This window comes from Mesoplodon bidens (genome assembly GCF_964165515.1).
Source record: "Mesoplodon bidens genome assembly, chromosome: 9".
NCBI classification, from domain to species: domain Eukaryota; kingdom Metazoa; phylum Chordata; class Mammalia; order Artiodactyla; family Ziphiidae; genus Mesoplodon; species Mesoplodon bidens.
In genome coordinates this window covers 91,026,009-91,046,403 of record NC_138166.1, presented here as the reverse complement: position 1 = coordinate 91,046,403, position 20,395 = coordinate 91,026,009, and the positions used below count along the sequence as shown (strand labels likewise).

General features: G+C 38.9%; 1 protein-coding gene across 2 annotated transcripts in view; it reads left to right on the top strand.

Moving 5' to 3' along the window:
- Positions 1-4,840, top strand: part of DGKI (diacylglycerol kinase iota) — a gene marked incomplete at its 5' end in the record, with an annotated part of 459,522 nt that extends 454,682 nt beyond the window's left edge. For both annotated transcript variants that reach the window (XM_081244467.1, XM_081244466.1), the window contains one exon: positions 4,240-4,840. In XM_081244467.1, the coding sequence (XP_081100593.1) occupies positions 4,240-4,356 (117 nt within the window). In that variant the 3' untranslated portion in view covers positions 4,357-4,840. The remainder of the gene's footprint in view (positions 1-4,239) is intronic.
- Positions 4,841-20,395: the final 15,555 nt, after the last annotated feature.

Genomic DNA, 20,395 nt, shown 5'->3' with positions numbered 1-20,395 from the left:
AGCCCGGAGCTGGAAACAACCTAAGTGTCCATCATCGGATGAATGGATAAAGAAGATGTGGCACATATATACAATGGAATATTACTCAGCCATAAAAAGAAACGAAACTGAGCTATTTGTAATGAGGTGGATAGACCTAGAGTCTGTCATACAGAGTGAAGTTAGTCAGAAAGAGAAAGACAAATACCGTATGCTAACACATATATACGGAATTTAAAAAAAAAATGTCATGAAGAACCTAGGGGCAAAACGGGAATGAAGACGCAGACCTACTTGAGAATGGACTTGAGGATATGGGGAGGGGGAAGGGTGGGCTGTGACAAGGCGAAAGAGAGGCATGGACGTGTATACACTACCAAACGTCAGGTAGATAGATAGTGGGAAGCAGCCGCAGAGCACAGGGAGATCAGCTCGGTGCTTTGTGACCGCCTGGAGGGGTGGGATGGGGAGGGTGGGAGGGAGGGAGATGCATGAGGGAAGGGATGTGGGAACAGATGTATATGTATGACTGATTCACTTTGTTATAAAGCAGAAACTAATTAAAAAAATGAATAAATAAACTTAAAAAAAAAAAAAAATCCAGAATAGCTTAAAACCCATGATTTATGTGGCCCCATATATGGGTGCCAAAGTGATGACCAAGCACTCCCAGGATGGGAGATCAGGCTGCACCATGAATTGTTCCGGTTTACAGAGAGCTCCCAAGGAAAGGGTTAAAGCTGGAGTAAAGGAGGAGCTGAAGCTTAGTGCTGTCGACCGAGAACTGCAGCCCATGGGAAAGAGATGGGCAGAGAGAAGAGTTCATACAGAAGATCAACTCCATAGAGAAATTCTCTATGATGATCTGAGGTCATGATCATGGTCAGCTCTGAGAGTTTTAAAGCACCCTGGGTAGGCTCCAAGAAAGGACAAGCCACTTAACTGTAGAAGGTTACAAAGAAGAATTTTAATATAGAGATGAGGATTTCATTAGTGGGTACTAAATAACCTAAGTTTGGGGTCAGTGAATGTAGCTAAGAAACATAGACAAATTACTTAGAAGCCTACTGATGACTTCAGCCCCATTAGATTCATTTAAGTGATGAGCCCCTACTTATATGCAGTCTTCACCCTGGGGTCTCCTCCAACTGCAGTGTACATTGTGACATAACTTTCTTCCTGATGTGGACCTTTCTTTCCTTTCTGAGCCAGTTCTGAGCCAGGCGCATTGCTCGATTCTCCACTTTCCTTGCGACCCTCCAGATCCTTGCTCTCTGACTGAGGCCCCTGGCTGCCTTAATTCTGATAGCACTAGGCTATCAAATTTGTTAAGCTGGGTCCTGGTTTCTAGCTGGTCTGTTACCTATCTGGTTAGCTAATTGGGTGTAGGATTCCAAATGGCAGATAATTATTCACAGTGATATTCTTCCCAGATGATATTTGCACTTAGGTGCTTTGATGTGTAACCTGATTGAGAAACACAACCCATGGAGGTAGGACCAGCTGAGGCCATGATCCGAGGTGGACTTGGCCTTCCTTGCTGGGGCCGCTCAGACACAGCAGGGCCATTGCCTGTTTACCACACAGAGACTGGTCTCAACTCAGGTGATAAAAGAGAAGGGAGGAGCAAGATGAAATAGAGGGATGAATAAAAGACTGGACAGGAAACCCGGCCCCAGAGCAGATGGCTCTTTTTTAATCTAAGTTTCTGAATCAAATAAATGGGCTCAATGTTCCTTGAGATTCCTTTCTATTTTGTGTTACATATGTATGTACTCTTTTCCAAATGCAAAAAATTTTATTACTTTTATTATAAATATAGCGCATTCTCACATAGAAAACTCTAGCAATGCAAAAAAAAAAATTTTAAGTAAAAATTACTAGAAATCCCACAATCTAGACCTATATACCATTAAAACTTTAATGACTTCTCCCCACATGTGGGTATGTCTACTTTTCTCATTTTCTTCAAGTAGGTAAAGTCATACTGTACATACTATTGTATAAACTTTCACCCAACATTTTGTTTTATAGATCTTACCTTATGAAGTAATAGAGCTTCATCCTTTTCAGGGATCCTATAATTTTTCCATTCCATAATTTTTTGCTAGGTGAAAGTTGAATATGATAATTATGACTGATTCTTCTCCTGGAAATTTTTGAAGAGAAGCAATATTTTGAGAATTTCTCTTAATAGGGAATGGCTCCTTAAAAATCAACTCAGAGGCCCACCCCAGTCCCTCTCTCTGAATATTTGGAAATTGGGAATCCCAACCTCATTAACACTGAAGACAAGATAATCTACAAATACTGTAACCAAGTTGGATAAAATTATTATAGGGACTTGAAGCTATAGTTAAATATTAAATCCCAACTAAAGAAGTAAAATTTTAGGAAGAGTCTAGAGCCATTGTTACTTCCCTTCTATCTTCTACTCCATATCCCCTTGTAGGCTACAAGGATCAGCCTTAATTGAGTTTGACACCATCCACCGCAATAGATGAGATGGAGGCTGAGAAGTGTTTGATAATTTTTGTAATGCTTGTGTGCATTTTTATACATGGAGCTATTACTTTGGTGCAATGATCATGCCTCTACCCTTTCCTTGGAACTCAATATCATTTTGTACATATATACAATGGAATATTACCCAGACATAAAAAAGAACGAAATAATGCCATTTGCAGCAACATGGATCGACCTAGGGATTGTCATACTGAGTGAAGTAAGTCAGATGCAGAAAGACAAATATCATATGATATCGTCTATATGTGGAATCTAAAAAAAATGGTACAAATGAACCTATTTACAAAACAGAAATAGAGTCACAGATGTAAAAAACAAACTTATGGTTACCAAGGAGAAAAGGGAGGGATAAATTGGGAGATTGGGATTGACATACACACACTACTAAGTATAAAATAGATAACTAATCAGGACCTACTGTATAGCACAGGGAATTCTACTCAGTACTCTGTAGTAACCTGTATGGGAATAGAATCTAAAAAAGAGTGGATATATGTATACGTATAACCGATTCACTTTGCTGTACAGCAGAAACTAACACATTGTAAATCAACTATACTCCAATAAAAATTAATTTAAAAAAACTTAATATTTTAAAATAGATATCATTGAACAAAAATTAGAAGCATCAAGGAGTGTTAAGTAATGTCTGTAAACATTCAAAAGAATGGAGACCTTTCCTCCTTTTACTGCTGACTGCTGTTCATTGGCCTCATGTCAAAAATATTGTGTGTATATAAATATACATATAACATAAGACTGCAAAAAGTTATACAATCATTTAAAATGATGCAGAAGAACATTTCATGACGTAGAAAGGTTTGATATATTATTAAGTGCAAAAGCACATTACCTAACAGTATATAAACAAAGTATGGTTTTATTTTCATAAAAATAATTATGTGTAGAGCTATAGAAAAAAGATAAAATAGTTACTCTATGGAAGGTTAACAGCAGTTATCTTAATATAGTGGAATTACTGGTGATTTTTATTTCTTATGCTTTTCTACTTTCCCAAGATTTTTTTTTTTCTGGTACTTTTTTTTTTTTAAACATCTTAATTGGAGTATAATTGCTTTACAATGGTGTGTTAGTTTCTTCTTTATAACAAAGTGAATCAGCTATACATATATCCCCATATCTCATCCCTCTTGCTTTAATCAACACCCATCACTTTTATTGCCAGAAATTAACTTACTTTTTGGAGAGATAAGACAGTTCTAAATTGGGGAGAACCTAACTGAAGACTTTGAAACCAACAAAGAAACCCCTTTAGATTGTTTCTGACCATCCCTTCCTCTTTGTTTCTGCTTGTTACTTCCCAGGGTTTAGTATAACAGAAAGAGTTCCAAACTAGAAATCAGAATGTCCGTTTCCCTGCTTTTCTGTTCAGTGATTTCTGTCCCCCTTCTGGAAAGGATCTGGGTTCCCAAACTCACTGTGCCACACAGTTCGCTGCTGTGTACCTAGGTACTCTGTGAGCCTCCGTTTCTTTTGATGGAACCCCACCTCTGAAAAGTGATCATCTCTCTTGAACTTGCATATCTCACATGTTTGATGAGATGCATCTATCAAATAATAGATCTGAAAGTGTCTCATCAATTCTAAAACAGCAAACATGGAAAGATCCTTTTTAGCAAGTCATCTTTGAGTAGCTCTGTTTCTATGAATTTTTTTTTTTTTAAATCTTATCCCAAGTGTTTGTGTCTCTTTCCTTTTCACTGTTACCTACAGGGTAAGACACCTCAAGAGAGAGCACAGCAGGCCGGGGACCCGGATTTGGCAGCCTACCTAGAAAGCCGCCAGAACTATAAGATCATTGGCCATGAGGACCTGGAAACTGCTGTTTGACCCTGGTAGACAGGCTGAGAGAATCTGAACGAGCATATCACCTGTGCCCTCCTGGTGATTGGGCAGCTCCCCTGGAAGAAGCTGATGGAATCTATAAATCTGTCTCTCTCCTGCAAGAATCTATCTGAGACCATGCCACCAGTTTTAAGGGCTACCAAGATGTACAACAGAACATGATAGCCCGCTGAGGACGAGGCAGGATGCCTGGAGGTTTGTGGAATACAAATTCCACAAAATTCAATCCTATTGCTTCCAGCAAGTAGCATGAACTTCTGTGTTCACCTGTATAATTTATTTTAAAGATTCAAGGATGTTTGTATAAATGGCACTGCTCCCTCCGCCCCCATGCATTCACCTTTCCCCTGTACCCCACAATTCTCCTGTAATGACCCATCCATTTAAAAAATATGATATGATCGGTTCTCTTTACATTCAGCCTTTGGAGACCAGAAGACTCTGAAGGTCTTTTCAAGCCCTCTGGCTGTCCTGCAAAAATATAACCGTCAGACCGCTTCCATTTCCAAGAGTAAACATACCGAGACTACTTAGTGACCTTTGCATGTCTCCTCTCCCTCCTTAATCCCTTTTCATTATACAGGAGCTGGGGAGTGCCACAGAAATAATGTCAGCTTGTGTGCAATATCTCTGAGGCGTGGCAAGGTGGCATGGGAGTTGTCTGGGCTCAGAGGTACCTCAGAGAGGGGACCCAGGGGTCAACCCAGGTGGCTGGGCTGTTGCCGATAGCCACGGAGGACCGGTTCAGCTTGGGCTGTTGGTCCAGCTCCGTACTGCCTACATGTAGCCATCTTTGCCTTTTGCTGCAATAGAGATGAGCAATGGATTCAACAAAGGCCCAGAGCTAGTTTGCAGAACCACTCAATTTTAAGTGCTGCTGAAATTGCAGAGCAGAAAACCATGTGTGGGAACTGTGGTTACAGGAAATGGAGCACTACGACAGCGTTTACTTCTAGGCTTTTTTGACTGATAATAGAAAGCAGGCTAATCGACTGGAAATAAAACAGCAAAAGCAAAAGTAGCAACCTATATCAAAATAACTCACTTAAGCAAGAAAACAGTCGCTGGAATGTTGCACAGAGGCTAAAAGATTCAGGTACAGTGGTGAGAGGGGGCCCATTTTAGGTTTTCCTTCTAAGGTTTTGGTTTTCATTACCCCAAGTAAGCCTTGTCCCAAGGACAAAGCCTTGTTTTATGAGCTCCACTGCCAGATTTCCGAGATGCCTGGATCTTTCTGATGGATGCCTCACCTACTACTTGTCAGGTTCCAAGGTCATACCTGATAGCACTATAGCCCCATATTTCATGTACAGGGTGGTCAAATACATTCTTTTTTCTGCTTCCCCTACCAGAATGTTCTTAGTGCAGACTACTGTGGGAGTCTAGCCAGGAACATCTTGCTGGCAGTAGAATTACAGCTTCTAATCCTGCCATGGATCATTGGTCCTTACAGGCACCTCTATTAAGGACTCTATGATAACTAAAGTATCAGGAGAAAAAGTCTTCTTTCACTGAAAATATCTACTTGACTTGGGTATACGGCAAAAGTGGGTGACCTTTTTGCTTTAAACTAAACCGATGTCTTCTGAGCTTTCTTCCATTTAGTTCTTAGACATAGACAAAGTGTTTCCCTAGTGTTTCTGCATGTAAACATAAATGACTGTCTCTCTACATTTAATTTAAACCTCCAGTGGTGATGCCTTGCTTATCTGAACCGCTTTTGGTCACGTATCATTTTGAAAGTACAAAGATGATATATACTGTATTAGGTTGGAATAGCCTCTCAGTGGATGGGGACTAAGCCTGTCCTTAGTTGTTTCAAAATCAAATTGTTGGCATTATTTCCAGCTGTGGGAGAATGGGTTGGTTGTGAGTCATCTATTTCCATACATCAGTCTTAGAAATGGAACTATGTTTTGGGTTTTCTGGTGAGGGCAAAAGGGACTGGAGTAGATTATTTCCAGAAGCTAGGAGAAAAAAAAAGCTCCAGGAGAATTTGATCACTGGGCTTCTGCTGGGAGTTTTCCAGTTGGTGAGACTGTCAAGGAGATGTTGTGATGACAGAAATATAATCCTTATGACAGACTGGAATCTGGCTTTGAATGGTGCCTTCCATTCCCTAGATGGAGCCAAGCATTTGGCTATGCAGCCAGTTACCAGCTGCCATTGCTGGGATGAAGGACTCTGCTTTCACCAACTACCATCTCATATTTCTCTGTGATGCTTCAAAGCGGCCCAGAGAAAATTGAGGGTACAGGTGGCTATGGGCCAATTCAAATAGCTCCAACTGAAGTCACACATAAATCCTTGATATGGAAACAGATGAGGTAATGACTACTGTAGGGGTCCTGGTGCATTTGGAAATTGTTCCAAAGCAAAAAAAGAAAGACATTAATGTTCTACATTATTGATGGGGAATGACATAGGACCAAGGCAAATATCTCTGAAAAAGCAAACACCCAGAGAACTTAGGTTTAAAAAAAAAAAAAAAAAAGCATCAAAAATGATCAGAACAGTGACCTATTTAATGGCTTCAACATTAAATCTACCTCCTGTAGCTTTTTTAAAAAATTGGCCACTGCATGTGACAGTCCTGGGCTTTAGAAAGAGCAAAGAGAATGTGCTCAGGAGTTTCCAACTCAGCTTAGGGTAGGTAGTATCCCCTCTAATGGGCCATCAGGAAGTATAGAAACAATAGTCTGGCCCTGGTCTGAAAATCCACATTACTTTAAAAGACATAAAACTATATACCTATAGAAATACAATTTTCTACAAAACCAACTGAGATGGTACTGCCAAGAGTAGCTAGCTTAGCTGCCATTCCTCTGTGTTTGGCTCAGAAGAGCCTTTCATGTCGTGGCACTGTCTGCTCTGGGATTCCATTTTTAGATTAGACTGATAAAGGCATGAGAAATGGAGAGTTATTAAAAGCCAACATTATATAACCTTAAAGGCGGTCATTTGTGAAGCCATATATTCCAGTATTACACATTTAATGAAAAAGAACCCAGTTGAGCTATGCTTTATCACATTCAAGGACTTGATAAAGAACAGAAGCCAAGAATGAAATAAACACCACAGCCGGGAATTTCACTTGGAGAGTTTTGGTTACCTCTATAGAGGTTATGACCTAAAATGAATGCAATTTCTGAAACAAAATTTAGCTGGCAGGTACACAGCCATGAAACTAGTGACAGATGCTGGAAAGCCTCACGTTACCCGTTGTTCCCCATCCTTCCATCCTAGCTGGCCTTAGTGCGTAGGCAGATCCGTTTGCATTGAGAGATACTCAACGAGTAGGTAGTTTTCATTTAGACCTACTAACAGTTTCTTTGCCTAAAGGATTTCTGGAATTTATTGACTAGACTCCTCACAATATCCATGTCTTAGAAAATGTGGGTGCAGCAGTTTTATTTTTTTACATGTCAATTTTATTTTAAATGCTTAGATTTTTAAATGATAAAAGTAGAACGTGCTTTTTATAAGAAGTTCTAATACCACAGAAGAGTATCACATGCAAAGTCAAGCTGTTCCTCTCCGCTGGTGTAGTGTCCTCTGTCCCGCCCCCCAGATAAACAGCGGGAATATTGATAAACACTGTTGCTTGTATGTTATGTCAGAAATACTCTGTGCATATACAAGCCCCAATACACATATAGGAATGCACTTATTTTGTATACATATATGTGTATATGTCCTATACACACACAGATTGCATAGGTTTAAAAAAACATTTTAGAAGCATGCTAGTCATCTGTGCCTGTGTAGTTAACACCAACAGGCAAAGATAAGGTAACAGAAATTTTTCATTTATTCTTTGTTATTTTTACTATTACTAAGCTTAGTTCTATTACTGGAACATTCCAATTGCACATGGCATTTGCTCTTGCCTGTGTCATAAAATCTATGGCCAAGAAGTCTTGTAATTGTTTTTGTTACCTTCCATGAAGCATGAAACCTACCTGAGCCCAGAGACTTGTTTATGCTATTTGTGGATCTCAAGTGGAGAGTTTCTTCCTCTGTGATGCTTATACCCCTTTACAAGGCTGAGTTACAGGATTCACTCAGTAGGCTGCCTAATGAGATCTAATTCTGGTAAGCTACCGCAAAAAGGCATAGTAACTTGGATATGGGTGCGGTCTGAGTAGCTAGGCTTCCTTCTAGTAGGAGTAGCTAATGAAATCACTGAGAACAGCATGATATTTTATGCAATTATGCTATTTAAAAATAAAATAGATGGTTGTTAAACTGGCTTGTCATAACCATCCAATAAAACTACTAATTAATTGCTCTACTTAAATGGATTATTTTCATTTTAGGGGGAAAAAATAGAACATCCATTAGAGAGTTTTTATTTAGTATAAAATAGCTTCTGCCCAGGTCTTAGAAGAACCATCTCTGAATATCTCAACTTTCTTATTCTCTAAATGCCATATTCAGCTGATTTTTATAAGTCCTATGGTTTTTTCTATGCCCAGCCTCTCAGACTGACTTTGGCTCCAACTCTTTTCTGTGTCCTGGTCATCACCCCATAGCTAGTCCCTCTGATTGGCCATGGCAATTGTCCTGCTCCTGGACTTTCTGCCACTACCTTCAATGATTCTGAAATACAGTTGCCCATCTCCCCCAGATGTTATGCTCAAAATGGATCAAAATGAAATTACTCTCTGGGACAAGTATCCCTTTTTCCTGAAGGACAAATAGACTTCCACTGACCTTGATCATCTTGTATATTTACAATAGGCCTTATTCTGAGAAGTAATCTCCCAGATCGATTTAGCAAATTTCCGTCATAGTCACACCACAAAAGTAGCCAATCGTAGCAGCTGCTTCCACACCCAGCGATGTAAACAGTGCACTCCACGAAGTCACCTGGGTGACTGGATTATATGCACGTTATACCCCTCCTGGCCGTCTGTGGATTTTAGACCATCTCCCCACAGTTTAGTAAGAAACCTAAAAATAGGAACTAAGCAAGGAATAGTGCTCCTGACAATGTGCTTGCCCAGGACACCAAGAGTTACTGAACTGGTCCCCCCCCAAAAAAAAGCAGAAAAAATAATTCTTAGGCTGTTGAAGCATTACATTTTAAAGTAGAGATTTGAATATTGGATGGTATTGTCATGGTGGACAGATTCTAGAGTCTCGTTATACATGCATTCAGTTATTTTACCTGCAATCATCTGTTCACAAAATTGATCATACAATTATGTATTTAATCATCTATTTTTAAATATGTTTATCATTTACTCTGAGGCAGGCACCATACCAAGGATATAAGAATGAATGCAAGAGACAAAACTCTTGACCTCATGGAGCTCAGTCTAGGAGAACATGCAAATTCCAATCTGATAAATTCTGTACAGGAGAAGCCCACGGTACTAGGGGAGCATATGCCCTGCAGGTCGGCTTTTGTTGCGCCATCTTTCTTTAGCTAGCCATATTTTAGTTCTATGAAATGAGAACATGAAAGAAGAAATAGTTCGCATTTGCATTTCCTTAGGGTCTTGGCACTGTTCTTAAAAAAATGGATTTGAAACCAAGACTTTAAGATGAGACTTAGAAACGCGACTAAAATGAGAGCCAAAACGTTTATCCTATTTCTCAAGGACAGAACTAGGAACAAGAGGCCAAACTTGCGGTGGATTTTGACCGAATATAAAGGTGAAGCATAAATATCGTCAAACAGCAGAGTGGACCCAGAATTAGAAACTTTGAGTCATGGGGAGTATTTAAGCAGAGGCTACATGACCACCTGGAGGGGTGTTGTGACTCGGGACATGAACCTGAGGGGGCTGGATTAGATTCTGGGAGTTTTTTAAACGTTCTTTTAAAATGACTTTGTTGAATGGCAGGATTTCATTTTAAAATTTTACAAAAATCTTGACTTTTAATCTTTTAAAACATCACTTTGTAACAGAGTCGTTAAAGAGAATGACATTTAGTTATCATCTAAAAATCTGAAAACTAAGCATGAATTTAAGAGCTAATGAAAAGAAAGCATACTAAGAGGTATAAGTTACTCCAAAATACTTCTGGAAGCATTATGGATTTTAATGAATATTCTTAGACATTCTTAAGTAAAGTCCTATTACAAATCTATTTTACTGTCCATTCAATATAAAAAAGTGCTGTGATTTGATATTCTTAGAATTAAATGTAATCTGGTATAACCACAGAAGAAAATTCTGCCTAAAATGTATTTGGGGTCCAAGTAAATGTACATGAAAGGCAATCATGGAAAGTGCCTTGGCTTCTGCTACTGGCATGATAATTACAAGGGAGGGTTTACCCATGGAAATAAGAAAGCGATGATTCTGGTTTTTACCCATTTTCCATAGTTTCAGTATTTTGAGCCAAATGGCATCTGACATGGGAGACTTTAGTGATGGGAACAACTGAAACTCTTGTTTCTCAATCATTTAGTGCATATAGGCTTCAATAAAAATAATTTCAACAACTCAAATCTATACAATTTATTAGTAACAATTTCGGTAATTTTAGACTGTTACTGCTTTAGCATTTTGATGCAGTTTTGACACTTTTGAGCTTCAGTACAAAGCCCTGAGGTGGATAATGCACATAGTGCATTTTACATGAATAAATGGAATCTTAGAGCAATGAATTCAACTAACACAGATTCATGTAGTAAGTGGTAGAACTATAGCACAGCTAAGATCTTCAGATATTACCGATTAACGTGTCTACAACAGATGTTTTCTAAGTGATTTTCCACCATTGCTTGCAATGCTATTTTACATCCATCATTCAGTTTTCCATCATTTAGAAGGTGAATCCTTGAAAAACTATTGACCTAAGATTCCACGGCGTGGGTTGGTTAGGACTGAGGGAGAATATGATGTTAAAAATGTAGGATTTTTCACGGTGATGAGACGGTGGGAACTGGTTTGACACCAACATGAACCCTTCACCGAAAACTCAACTCATCCCCAGGGATTTCTGAGCTGTCGAAGAAAGTTTGATGACTTTCCTATTTAAAAAAAAAAAAAAAAAAATGTAGGATTTTTGCTCTCAGAGGCTTATCAGCTTGGAAATATTTCAAGGGGAAAAAAAGGGCACATATTTTGGTACCAGGATGGATTTCACGAAATAACACTGAAGGGGACTTCCTGGCTTCTCTACTTTGTGATTCTCAGCATTTAAAAATGTTGGTATTATTTTCTCTCCTTGGAGGCCACTATTGGAATAATATTATTTCAGAATGCTGCACCAGAAAGTGTTGAAATGGTCTTGCCATTCAAGATTTCATTGCTTGAAGTTTGGGGTGGGTATACAAGGCTACATCCATCATACACAGTCACATACGTAGAGGTCTAATGCACCTACGGGAAGATGCCACACTTGAGGTAGAAAGAACGGACAGGCCTGAGATATCCTTCTGTTCTGAATCTTGTATTTACAAGGCACCTCTGTGAGCAGTTTGATGAATACATAGAAGAGGGGTGTTTGATCTGGGAAGCAGCCAAATTTGGATTAGGAATAGGAACGTTTGGAGGAGATGGCTTAACTAGGACTGTGAGGTTCAAGTTCTGTAGGGCGGACAGTTTGCAGAATAAAACAAGGACAGACGAGACCACAACAGACATGGAGAGGAGGCGCTTTACTTCTTATGTAAGGGTTTCGTTTTCCCTAAACATTACATCCAGAAAAGTGGATTGGGCTTTCCAAAAACAGTGAACTTATCGCACCGAGTGTTTCTTCTAGTATGTAAGTGAAAATTGAACAACCAGATCAGGGATCATGTTAAAGCAATTGCTTGGACTAAAAGACATCTGTGATGTTTTCCAGGTTTCGATTTCTATGATTTTGGATTGGGGCAGAACTCAGTCAGAGCCCCTTTTCTCAGGTTCCTGCCGTATAGATGCAATGAAAGCGTTTTTGTAAAAAACAGCAGACGTTGTAAATATATCCCAGATCATTTAGAAGCCGGTATTTCATGACCCTAAAAGAAATCTGCTTTGCTTACACACACATACACCCACCACTGTTTGCCAATTCCCAAATCTCCTGAATAAGATATGTTTCTACAAAGGCATAACAGTCACAAGTTCAGGAACTGAAGTGAAAACAAAGGATCTAGTGTTCAGTTTCCTACTTTCTAACCATTTTTTGTTTGGGGTGTGCAGTTGGGACTGGGGCTTGGAGAAGGGGGGCAGAAGATCCCTGTATTTTCTGGTACAAAAAACATGGAGGCAATTTTTATAACTTACTGTCATGAATTAGGGCTCAACCTCATATCCCTAGACTCATGTCCTGTGATGTTTCTGCCTGTGAACTAGTTTTAATTGCCATCCTTCCCTTACTTCCATGAGCTCCTAGATTTCAGGTTGGCTGGATGGGGGTGGGAGTCATGCTTGAGATCGCCTTGAAAAGTGGGCCCATATCTGGAGTCTTGCTCAGGCAACTGCTCCACTCCTCCTCATCCCCCGCCCCTCCTGCCTCTATCTCGGGAAGGTGAGAAAAAACAGTAATGGGGGAAAAAATTCTCAAGTGTACAATAATAAGGCTCTTAGTCTTAAATTGCCATGGTGACCCACAAATAAATAATATGTCCCCTCAGCAAACTTTGATCCTCATGAAAAGCAAATTCAGAAGATATAGAAAAAAAGTGAACTTGTTTAGAGTGGCTTCAAGGAGTATCAGTTGTGAAATTTTCAACATATGCTGCTTAGAAGAATTAGATTATGTCTGGAATTTAGGGGAAAACAGGACTCTGCTAATAGAAAGAACTTTCTAGTAGAGCTTTCCAAAGGACTGGCTTGATTTTGAAGGAGTTTCTCTAAGTGTTCATTTGGAAGTTAGACCACAGACTGATGCAGATTTTTGATAAAATTTGAGAAAAATAAGGACAACTTAGGAAGTTTTTCATAATCCTTACAAATTCTGAGACTATATAACCGTTCCTTTTAAGAATTACGAGATAGGAGATGTTTACAAATTGTAAAAATAAACAGATGACAGCCCTAAATTGGTTTATCCTATATTTTGTTTTAAATTTATGGGTAATTTCTCTCAAATAGGTTAGTGAGATTTATCAACTTTTAAGATAGAGTTTAACTTTGATATTTACTGCACCTTGTGTAATGAACCAAATGGTTCCCAACCTTTTGGGTTTCATTAACAGTAACATCTTGCATTCCCTGCCCCCCTCCTCCATTGGTTGGACTGAGGCTTTGATGACATGTATAATTTCCAGTGCAACTGGAACCTAGATTGATGCTTGCTAACATCCTGATTGTGGGCTGGGAAGTGTGGGGTTCTTGCCATCCTGGGGAGTGAGATTTGGAAATTTTATAGACAAAATATTCTAGCACAATAGAATATTTTGCAAAACACATCTTTGATAAGTTAGGGTCCACATTAGCCTCAGTTAAAAGTTAGCTAGGCTGTTTGTTTGTTTTTTAATTACCAATAGTTAAGTTGACAGCCATGAATCTGCATATTATATGGACTACAGCTGATTGAAAATGAGGAAAACCATTCCCGTAAAGAAATAGAGGATTCCAATCTCAGTTCCATAAGAATGAATATATTTCATTTAATTTGATTCCTGAGTGGGAAAAAGTTCCTCGGCATCCAGAGTGCCCTTGGCTGTGGGTAATCCACTCTCAAAGGCTATATCTGTAGGAAGAGTTGCAGTCACATTATAAAGGGCTCTTTCATGATTTCTGATTCTGCCCTATCACAACCCAGAGCCATGCTTTTGCAAAGCTGCCAGCTGGCAGGTGGAATCCAAAAAAGAGTAGCATCTGTGGCAGTAGGATGATGAAGGTTTATTTCCAGGTAAAGTAGGATCCAGATAATATGAAATGGAGGGAGGGTGGGTGGGAAGGGTGGGGTGGGGAAGAATGGAGTTTTTTTGTAACAAAGTCATAAAGTATTTTTCCCTAATTTTCTTGCATTTCCTATTTATACAAAGTATCTTGATCACTGTGTTGCTCTACAGAGATTTTCAATGGAATTAATTTGGGAGACTGAACTAATCTCTGAAAAAGAAATGACTAGTTACAGTTACTTTTTGGACACTTTTTCTGTATTGTGAATTGTGTGGAAATGTATAGAATAAAAATTAGAACTACAATTAGTTTCTTTTCTTTGGTTACTGGCTGTTACATGGAGTTGGTGTGAATATTATTATCTTTAAGGGGGTTAAATTAGATTTTCAAAATTGGGAGGTAAGCGAAGAGTTGGCTGTCTGGGAAGGCAGAGACTAAAAGAGATCTCTGATAAAGCAGAAATTTTTTTTTAAAATGACTTCTGCTTTCAAGATGGACTAACAGAGGCCAGATTTACTCTCCCAACTGAATAAAAAAAAATTCTGTATATAAAACAATAATTGTTAAGACACTGGAACTCAGGCAAAAAAAGACAATAATCCCTGATTGATGAGAATCAAATAAGATAAGCTCTGTGATTTCTCCATTTTACAGACTTCAGAGAGTTTCCTGGCAGTAGCTTGCAGAAGGGAAATTGAGGGAGAGCCTGGCAGATTTCCTAAGTTGGGGAGACAGCTGAGAGCTTGGGAGACCAAAACAGCTAGAGCTCATAGAGCCAAGTATTAGAGAAGAGAGATCTGAACAGAGGGATAACCCCAGAGATCTGCAGAGACCGCCCCCCCCCCACTCAATTAGTCAGTAAAATACTTATCAGAGGAAACTACCTGAGACTGGAGAAAGAACCACCCAAAATGATGAGAAGGAACAATAACCAGCTCACACGAGGCTGGGAATAATGCCTGTTACTGTCTACCCAGCTTTTATTTCTTAACAAAACATTACAGTCTCCTGTGTTGTCCCACTTCAGTTCCATTTCCTGCCACTCTCTGGTCACAGAGGCAACCAATAAGATTTTGTGTGAATCTTAGCACATTCCCATCTTTTCTCCTTTCTTCCCCTTCTCAACTTCTGTTAACTATATTCCCTGTTACAGATGTAAACTTTTATACCCTGCCTGGTACCAGTATTAGAAGTTCTATGTGTTGTCCAATTTTATTCTAAGAGTTGAAAGCAGGGGCATAGAACTTCATTAGCCTGGCATGTTAGTATGCACTGCAGAGGGTCATAGTGTGTGACAATCACACTGTTTCCTGAAACCACTCAAGACCATGGCCCCAATGCCAGTGAAAGTCAATGTTCCTTCATCTGGATCAAAGAATTTCACTTTTCTGACTTTTTTTTGGATCACTCTGCCTTCATATTTAGACTCTTCGATTTAGTTTTTATGAATTTCTTTCTCTTGGTGTCCATTATTTTTCTTTGTTCTTGTTGAAAGATAAAACACACACATACACACGTACTTTTTAAAAAATATGTCCCTAGCATCATCTAGCTCCCTGATATTTCTTGGAATCCATTCCATTCTTTCTCGTGAAGGCATCCTTCTCAGAGTCCACTGGCTTCCTGTTCTAATTCTGATGAACTGACCAATTATCTCCTTAGGATATTCTTCTTCTGGGCTTCTGCATTTGTCTTGACACTTCTTGATGCCCTCATGTATCTTACTTTCTTGGTATGCTGAAGTATAGCCACAAATCGCTTATTAAAACTAGGAACGAGGGAAATAAATTTTTGAGTTCTTGCATATCTGAAAATGTCTATCTTATCTTTTACTTAGAGCTTGTCTGTCTTTGGAATTCTGGTTCCAAAGTCATTTTTCATTAGAAATGCAGAGAATCTTAATGAGGATAAACAAGATCATGTGCTTTGTGAAAAGTAGAAGTTCATTCACGAATAGATTAAAATCACAGAGTCACATGTTATGGTAGTAAAATGATTCCAGATAGCAACTCCATCAACTGCACTGTGCAGAGGAGAAAACTGGTTCCAAGAGATTAAAACACTGCCCAAGATCACATAGCTAACTAGTGACAGAGAGAGTTCACCAAAGCTCAGGGACTTCTCATCTGCAACATGTGTCACATGCAATGTTCAAATGCTTTAGATTCCAGCTGAAGGGGCTATGAGGATGAAACAGATACTCGTGGTAGAAGAGAATACACTGGATTCCAGCCCCAGCTCTTCTCCAGAGGAGCCAGGTATGTTTCTTGCTTTCCCTGGGCCCGAGTTTCTTAATCTGTAAACAAGACTGTACAACTGATGGTCTCTGGGCCTCTTTATTCTCTCAAGTGGTGGGATTCGCTGATGGGAATCTTTTTTATAGAAGATTCATTATAAAGATGAAAAAGTGTCAAAATGATCACTGTTCAAAGCCCTCACTTTGGAAACTGCTAAAGCCTCCCCGAAATTTTACCATTGAGTAGTTTTTGCCCCAGCCGCATAGCACAGGGAGATCAGCTCGGTGCTTTGTGACCACCTAGAGGGGTGGGATAGTGAGGGTGGGAGGGAGGGAGATGCAAGAGGGAAGAGATATGGGAACATATGTATATGTATAACTGATTCACTTTGTTATAAAGCAGAAACTAACACACCATTGTAAAGTAATTATACTCCAATAAAGATGTTTAAAAAAAGAAAAATCTAAAATGTCTTTTTATAAGACATCCATGGCTTCAACCCCACACCTGTTGTAGGATTCAATCCTTGGAATTTTCTGTGTGTGTTTATTCCCAGAGATCGATACAGCAAGCCACGGGTTGCTAGCTCCTCAAATCTACAGGCTATCACTTCAAAGGTGTAAAGATAATTAGCTCAGTTTCATACAGATGGAAAGGACCAGAACTTACACAGAGGACGGATGCTTCATTTCCATTATGTGTTACAACTACATGGAGGATATGGTCTTGATAACAAGGAAGAATGTTTCTCTTTCACTGCTCAATCTAATTAGGTCATGGTGGATTTCTTTTCTGCTTGGCATTTTCTGAATCAGTGTGGAGGTCATGGATTTGGCACCTATGTTGCTGGTTAGAAACTGGGTGAACTTGTTCACATAGCTCTCTCTTTCTGAACCTCAGTTTTCTCATCAGAAATATAGAAAACACAAAGTTAGAAGAAGGAAAGAAATCATAAAAATCAGATCAGAAACAAATGAAAAAGAAATGAAGGAAACATTAGCAAATATCAATAAAACTAAAAGCTGGTTCTTTGAGAAGATAAACAAAATTGATAAACCATTAGCCAGACTCATCAAGAAAAAAAGGGAGAAGACTCAAATCAATAGAATTAGAAGTGAAAAAGGAGAAGTAACAACTGACACTGCAGAAATACAAAAGATCATGAGAGATTACTACAAGCAATTCTATGCCAATAAAATGGACAACCTGGAAGAAATGGACAAATTCTTAGAAATGCACAACCTGCAAAGGCTGAATCAGGAAGAAGTCGAAAATATGAACAGACCAATCACAAGCACTGAAATTAAAACTGTGATTAAAAATCTTCCAACAAACAAAAGCCCAGGACCAGATGGCTTCACAGGCGAATTCTATCAAACATTTAGAGAAGAGCTAACACCTATCCTTCTCAAACTCTTCCAAAATATAGCAGAGGGAGGGACACTCCCAAACTCATTCTACGAGGCCACCATCACCTTGATACCAAAACCAGACAAGGATGTCACAAAGAAAGAAAACTACAGGCCAATATCACTGATGAACATAGATGCAAAAATCCTCAACAAAATACTAGCAAACAGAATCCAACAGCACATTAAAAAGATCATACACCATGATCAAGTGGGGTTTATCCCAGGAATGCAAGGATTCTTCAATATATGCAAATCAATCAACGTGATACACCATATTAAAAAACTGAAGGAGAAAAACCATATGATCACCTCAATAGATGCAGAGAAAGCTTTCGACAAAATTCAATACCCATTTATGATAAAAACCCTGCAGAAAGTAGGCACAGAGGGAACTTTCCTCAACATAATAAAGGCCATATATGACAAACCCACAGCCAACATCGTCCTCAATGGTGAAAAACTGAAAGCATTTCCACTAAGATCAGGAACAAGACAAGGTTGCCCACTCTCACCACTCTTATTCAACTTAGTTTTTGAAGTTTTAGCCACAGCAATCAGAGAAGAAAAGGAAATAAAAGGAATCCAAATCGGAAAAGAAGAAGTAAAGCTGTCACTGTTTGCAGATGACATGATACTATACATAGAGAATCCTAAAGATGCTCCCAGAAAACTACTAGGGCTAATCAATGAATTTGGTAAAGTAGCAGGATACAAAATTAATGCACAGAAATCTCTGGCATTCCTATACACTAATGATGAAAAATCTGAAAGTGAAATCAAGAAAACACTCCCATTTACCACTGCAACAAAAAGAATAAAATATCTAGGAATAAACCTACCTAAGGAGACAAAAGACCTGTATGCAGAAAATTATAAGACACTGATGAAAGAAATTAAAGATGATACAAATAGATGGAGAGATATACCATGTTCTTGGATTGGAAGAATCAACATTGTGGAAATGACTCTACTACCCAAAGCAATCTACAGATTCAATGCAATCCCTATCAAACTTCCACTGGCATGTTTCACAGAGCTAGAATAAAAAATTTCACAAATTGTATGGAAACACAAAAGACCCCGAATAGCCAAAGCAATCTTGAGAATGAAAAACGGAGTTGGAGGAATCAGGCTCCCTGACTTCTGACTATACTACAAAGCTACAGTAATCAAGACAGAATGGTACTGGCACAAAAACAGAAAGATAGATCAATGGGACAGGATAGAAAGCCCAGAGATAAACCCACGCACATATGGTCACCTTATCTTTGATAAAGGAGGCAGGAATGTACAGTGGAGAAAGGACAGCCTCTTCAATAAATGGTGCTGGGAAAACTGGACAGGGACATTTAAAAGTATGAGATTAGATCACTCCCTAACACCATACACAAAAATAAGCTCAAAATGGATTAAAGACCTAAATGTAAAGCCAGAAACTATCAAACTCTTAGAGGAAAACATAGGCAGAACACTCTATGACATAAATCACAGCAAGATCCTTTTTGACCCACCTCCTAGAGAAATGGAAACACAAAAATAAACAAATGGGACCTAATGAAACTTCAAAGCTTTTGCACAGCAAAGGAAACGATAAACAAGACCAAAAGACAACCCTCAGAATGGGAGAAAATATTTGCTAATGAAGCAACTGACAAAGGATTTATCTCCAAAATTTATAAGCAGCTCATGCAGCTCAAAAACAAAAAACCTAACAACCCAATCCAAAAATGGGCAGAAGACCTAAATAGACATTTCTCCAAAGAAGATATACAGACTGCCAACAAACATATGAAAGAATGCTCAACATCATTATTCATTAGAGAAATGCAAATCAAAACTACAATGAGATATCATCTCACACCTGTCAGAATGGCCATCATCAAAAAATCTAGAAACAATAAATGCTGGAAAGGGTGTGGAGAAAAGGGAACACTATTGCACTGCTGGTGGGAATGTGAATTGGTACAGCCACTATGGAGAACAGTATGGAGGTTCCTTGAAAAACTACAAATAGAACTACCATATGACCCAGCAATCCCACTACTGGGCATATACCCTGAGAAAACCATAATTCAAAAAGAGTCATGTACCAAAATGTTCACTGCAGCTCTATTTACAATAGCCCAGAGATGGAAACAACCTAAGTGTCCATCATCGGATGAATGGATAAAGAAGATGTGGCACATATATACAATGGAATATTACTCAGCCATAAAAAGAAATGAAATTGAGCTATTTGTAATGAGGTGGATAGACCTAGAGTCTGTCATACAGAGTGAAGTAAGTCAGAAAGAGAAAGACAAATACCGTATGCTAACACATAGATATGGAATTTAAGGGAAAAAAATGTCATGAAGAACCTAGGGGTAAGACAGGAATAAAGACACAGACCTAGACTCTGTCATACAGAGTGAAGTAAGTCAGAAAGAGAAAGACAAATACCGTATGCTAACACATATATATGGAATTTAAGGGAAAAAAATGTCATGAAGAACCTAGGGGTAAGACAGGAATAAAGACACAGACCTACTTGAGAATGGACTTGAGGATACGGGGAGGGGGAAGTGTAAGCTGTGAC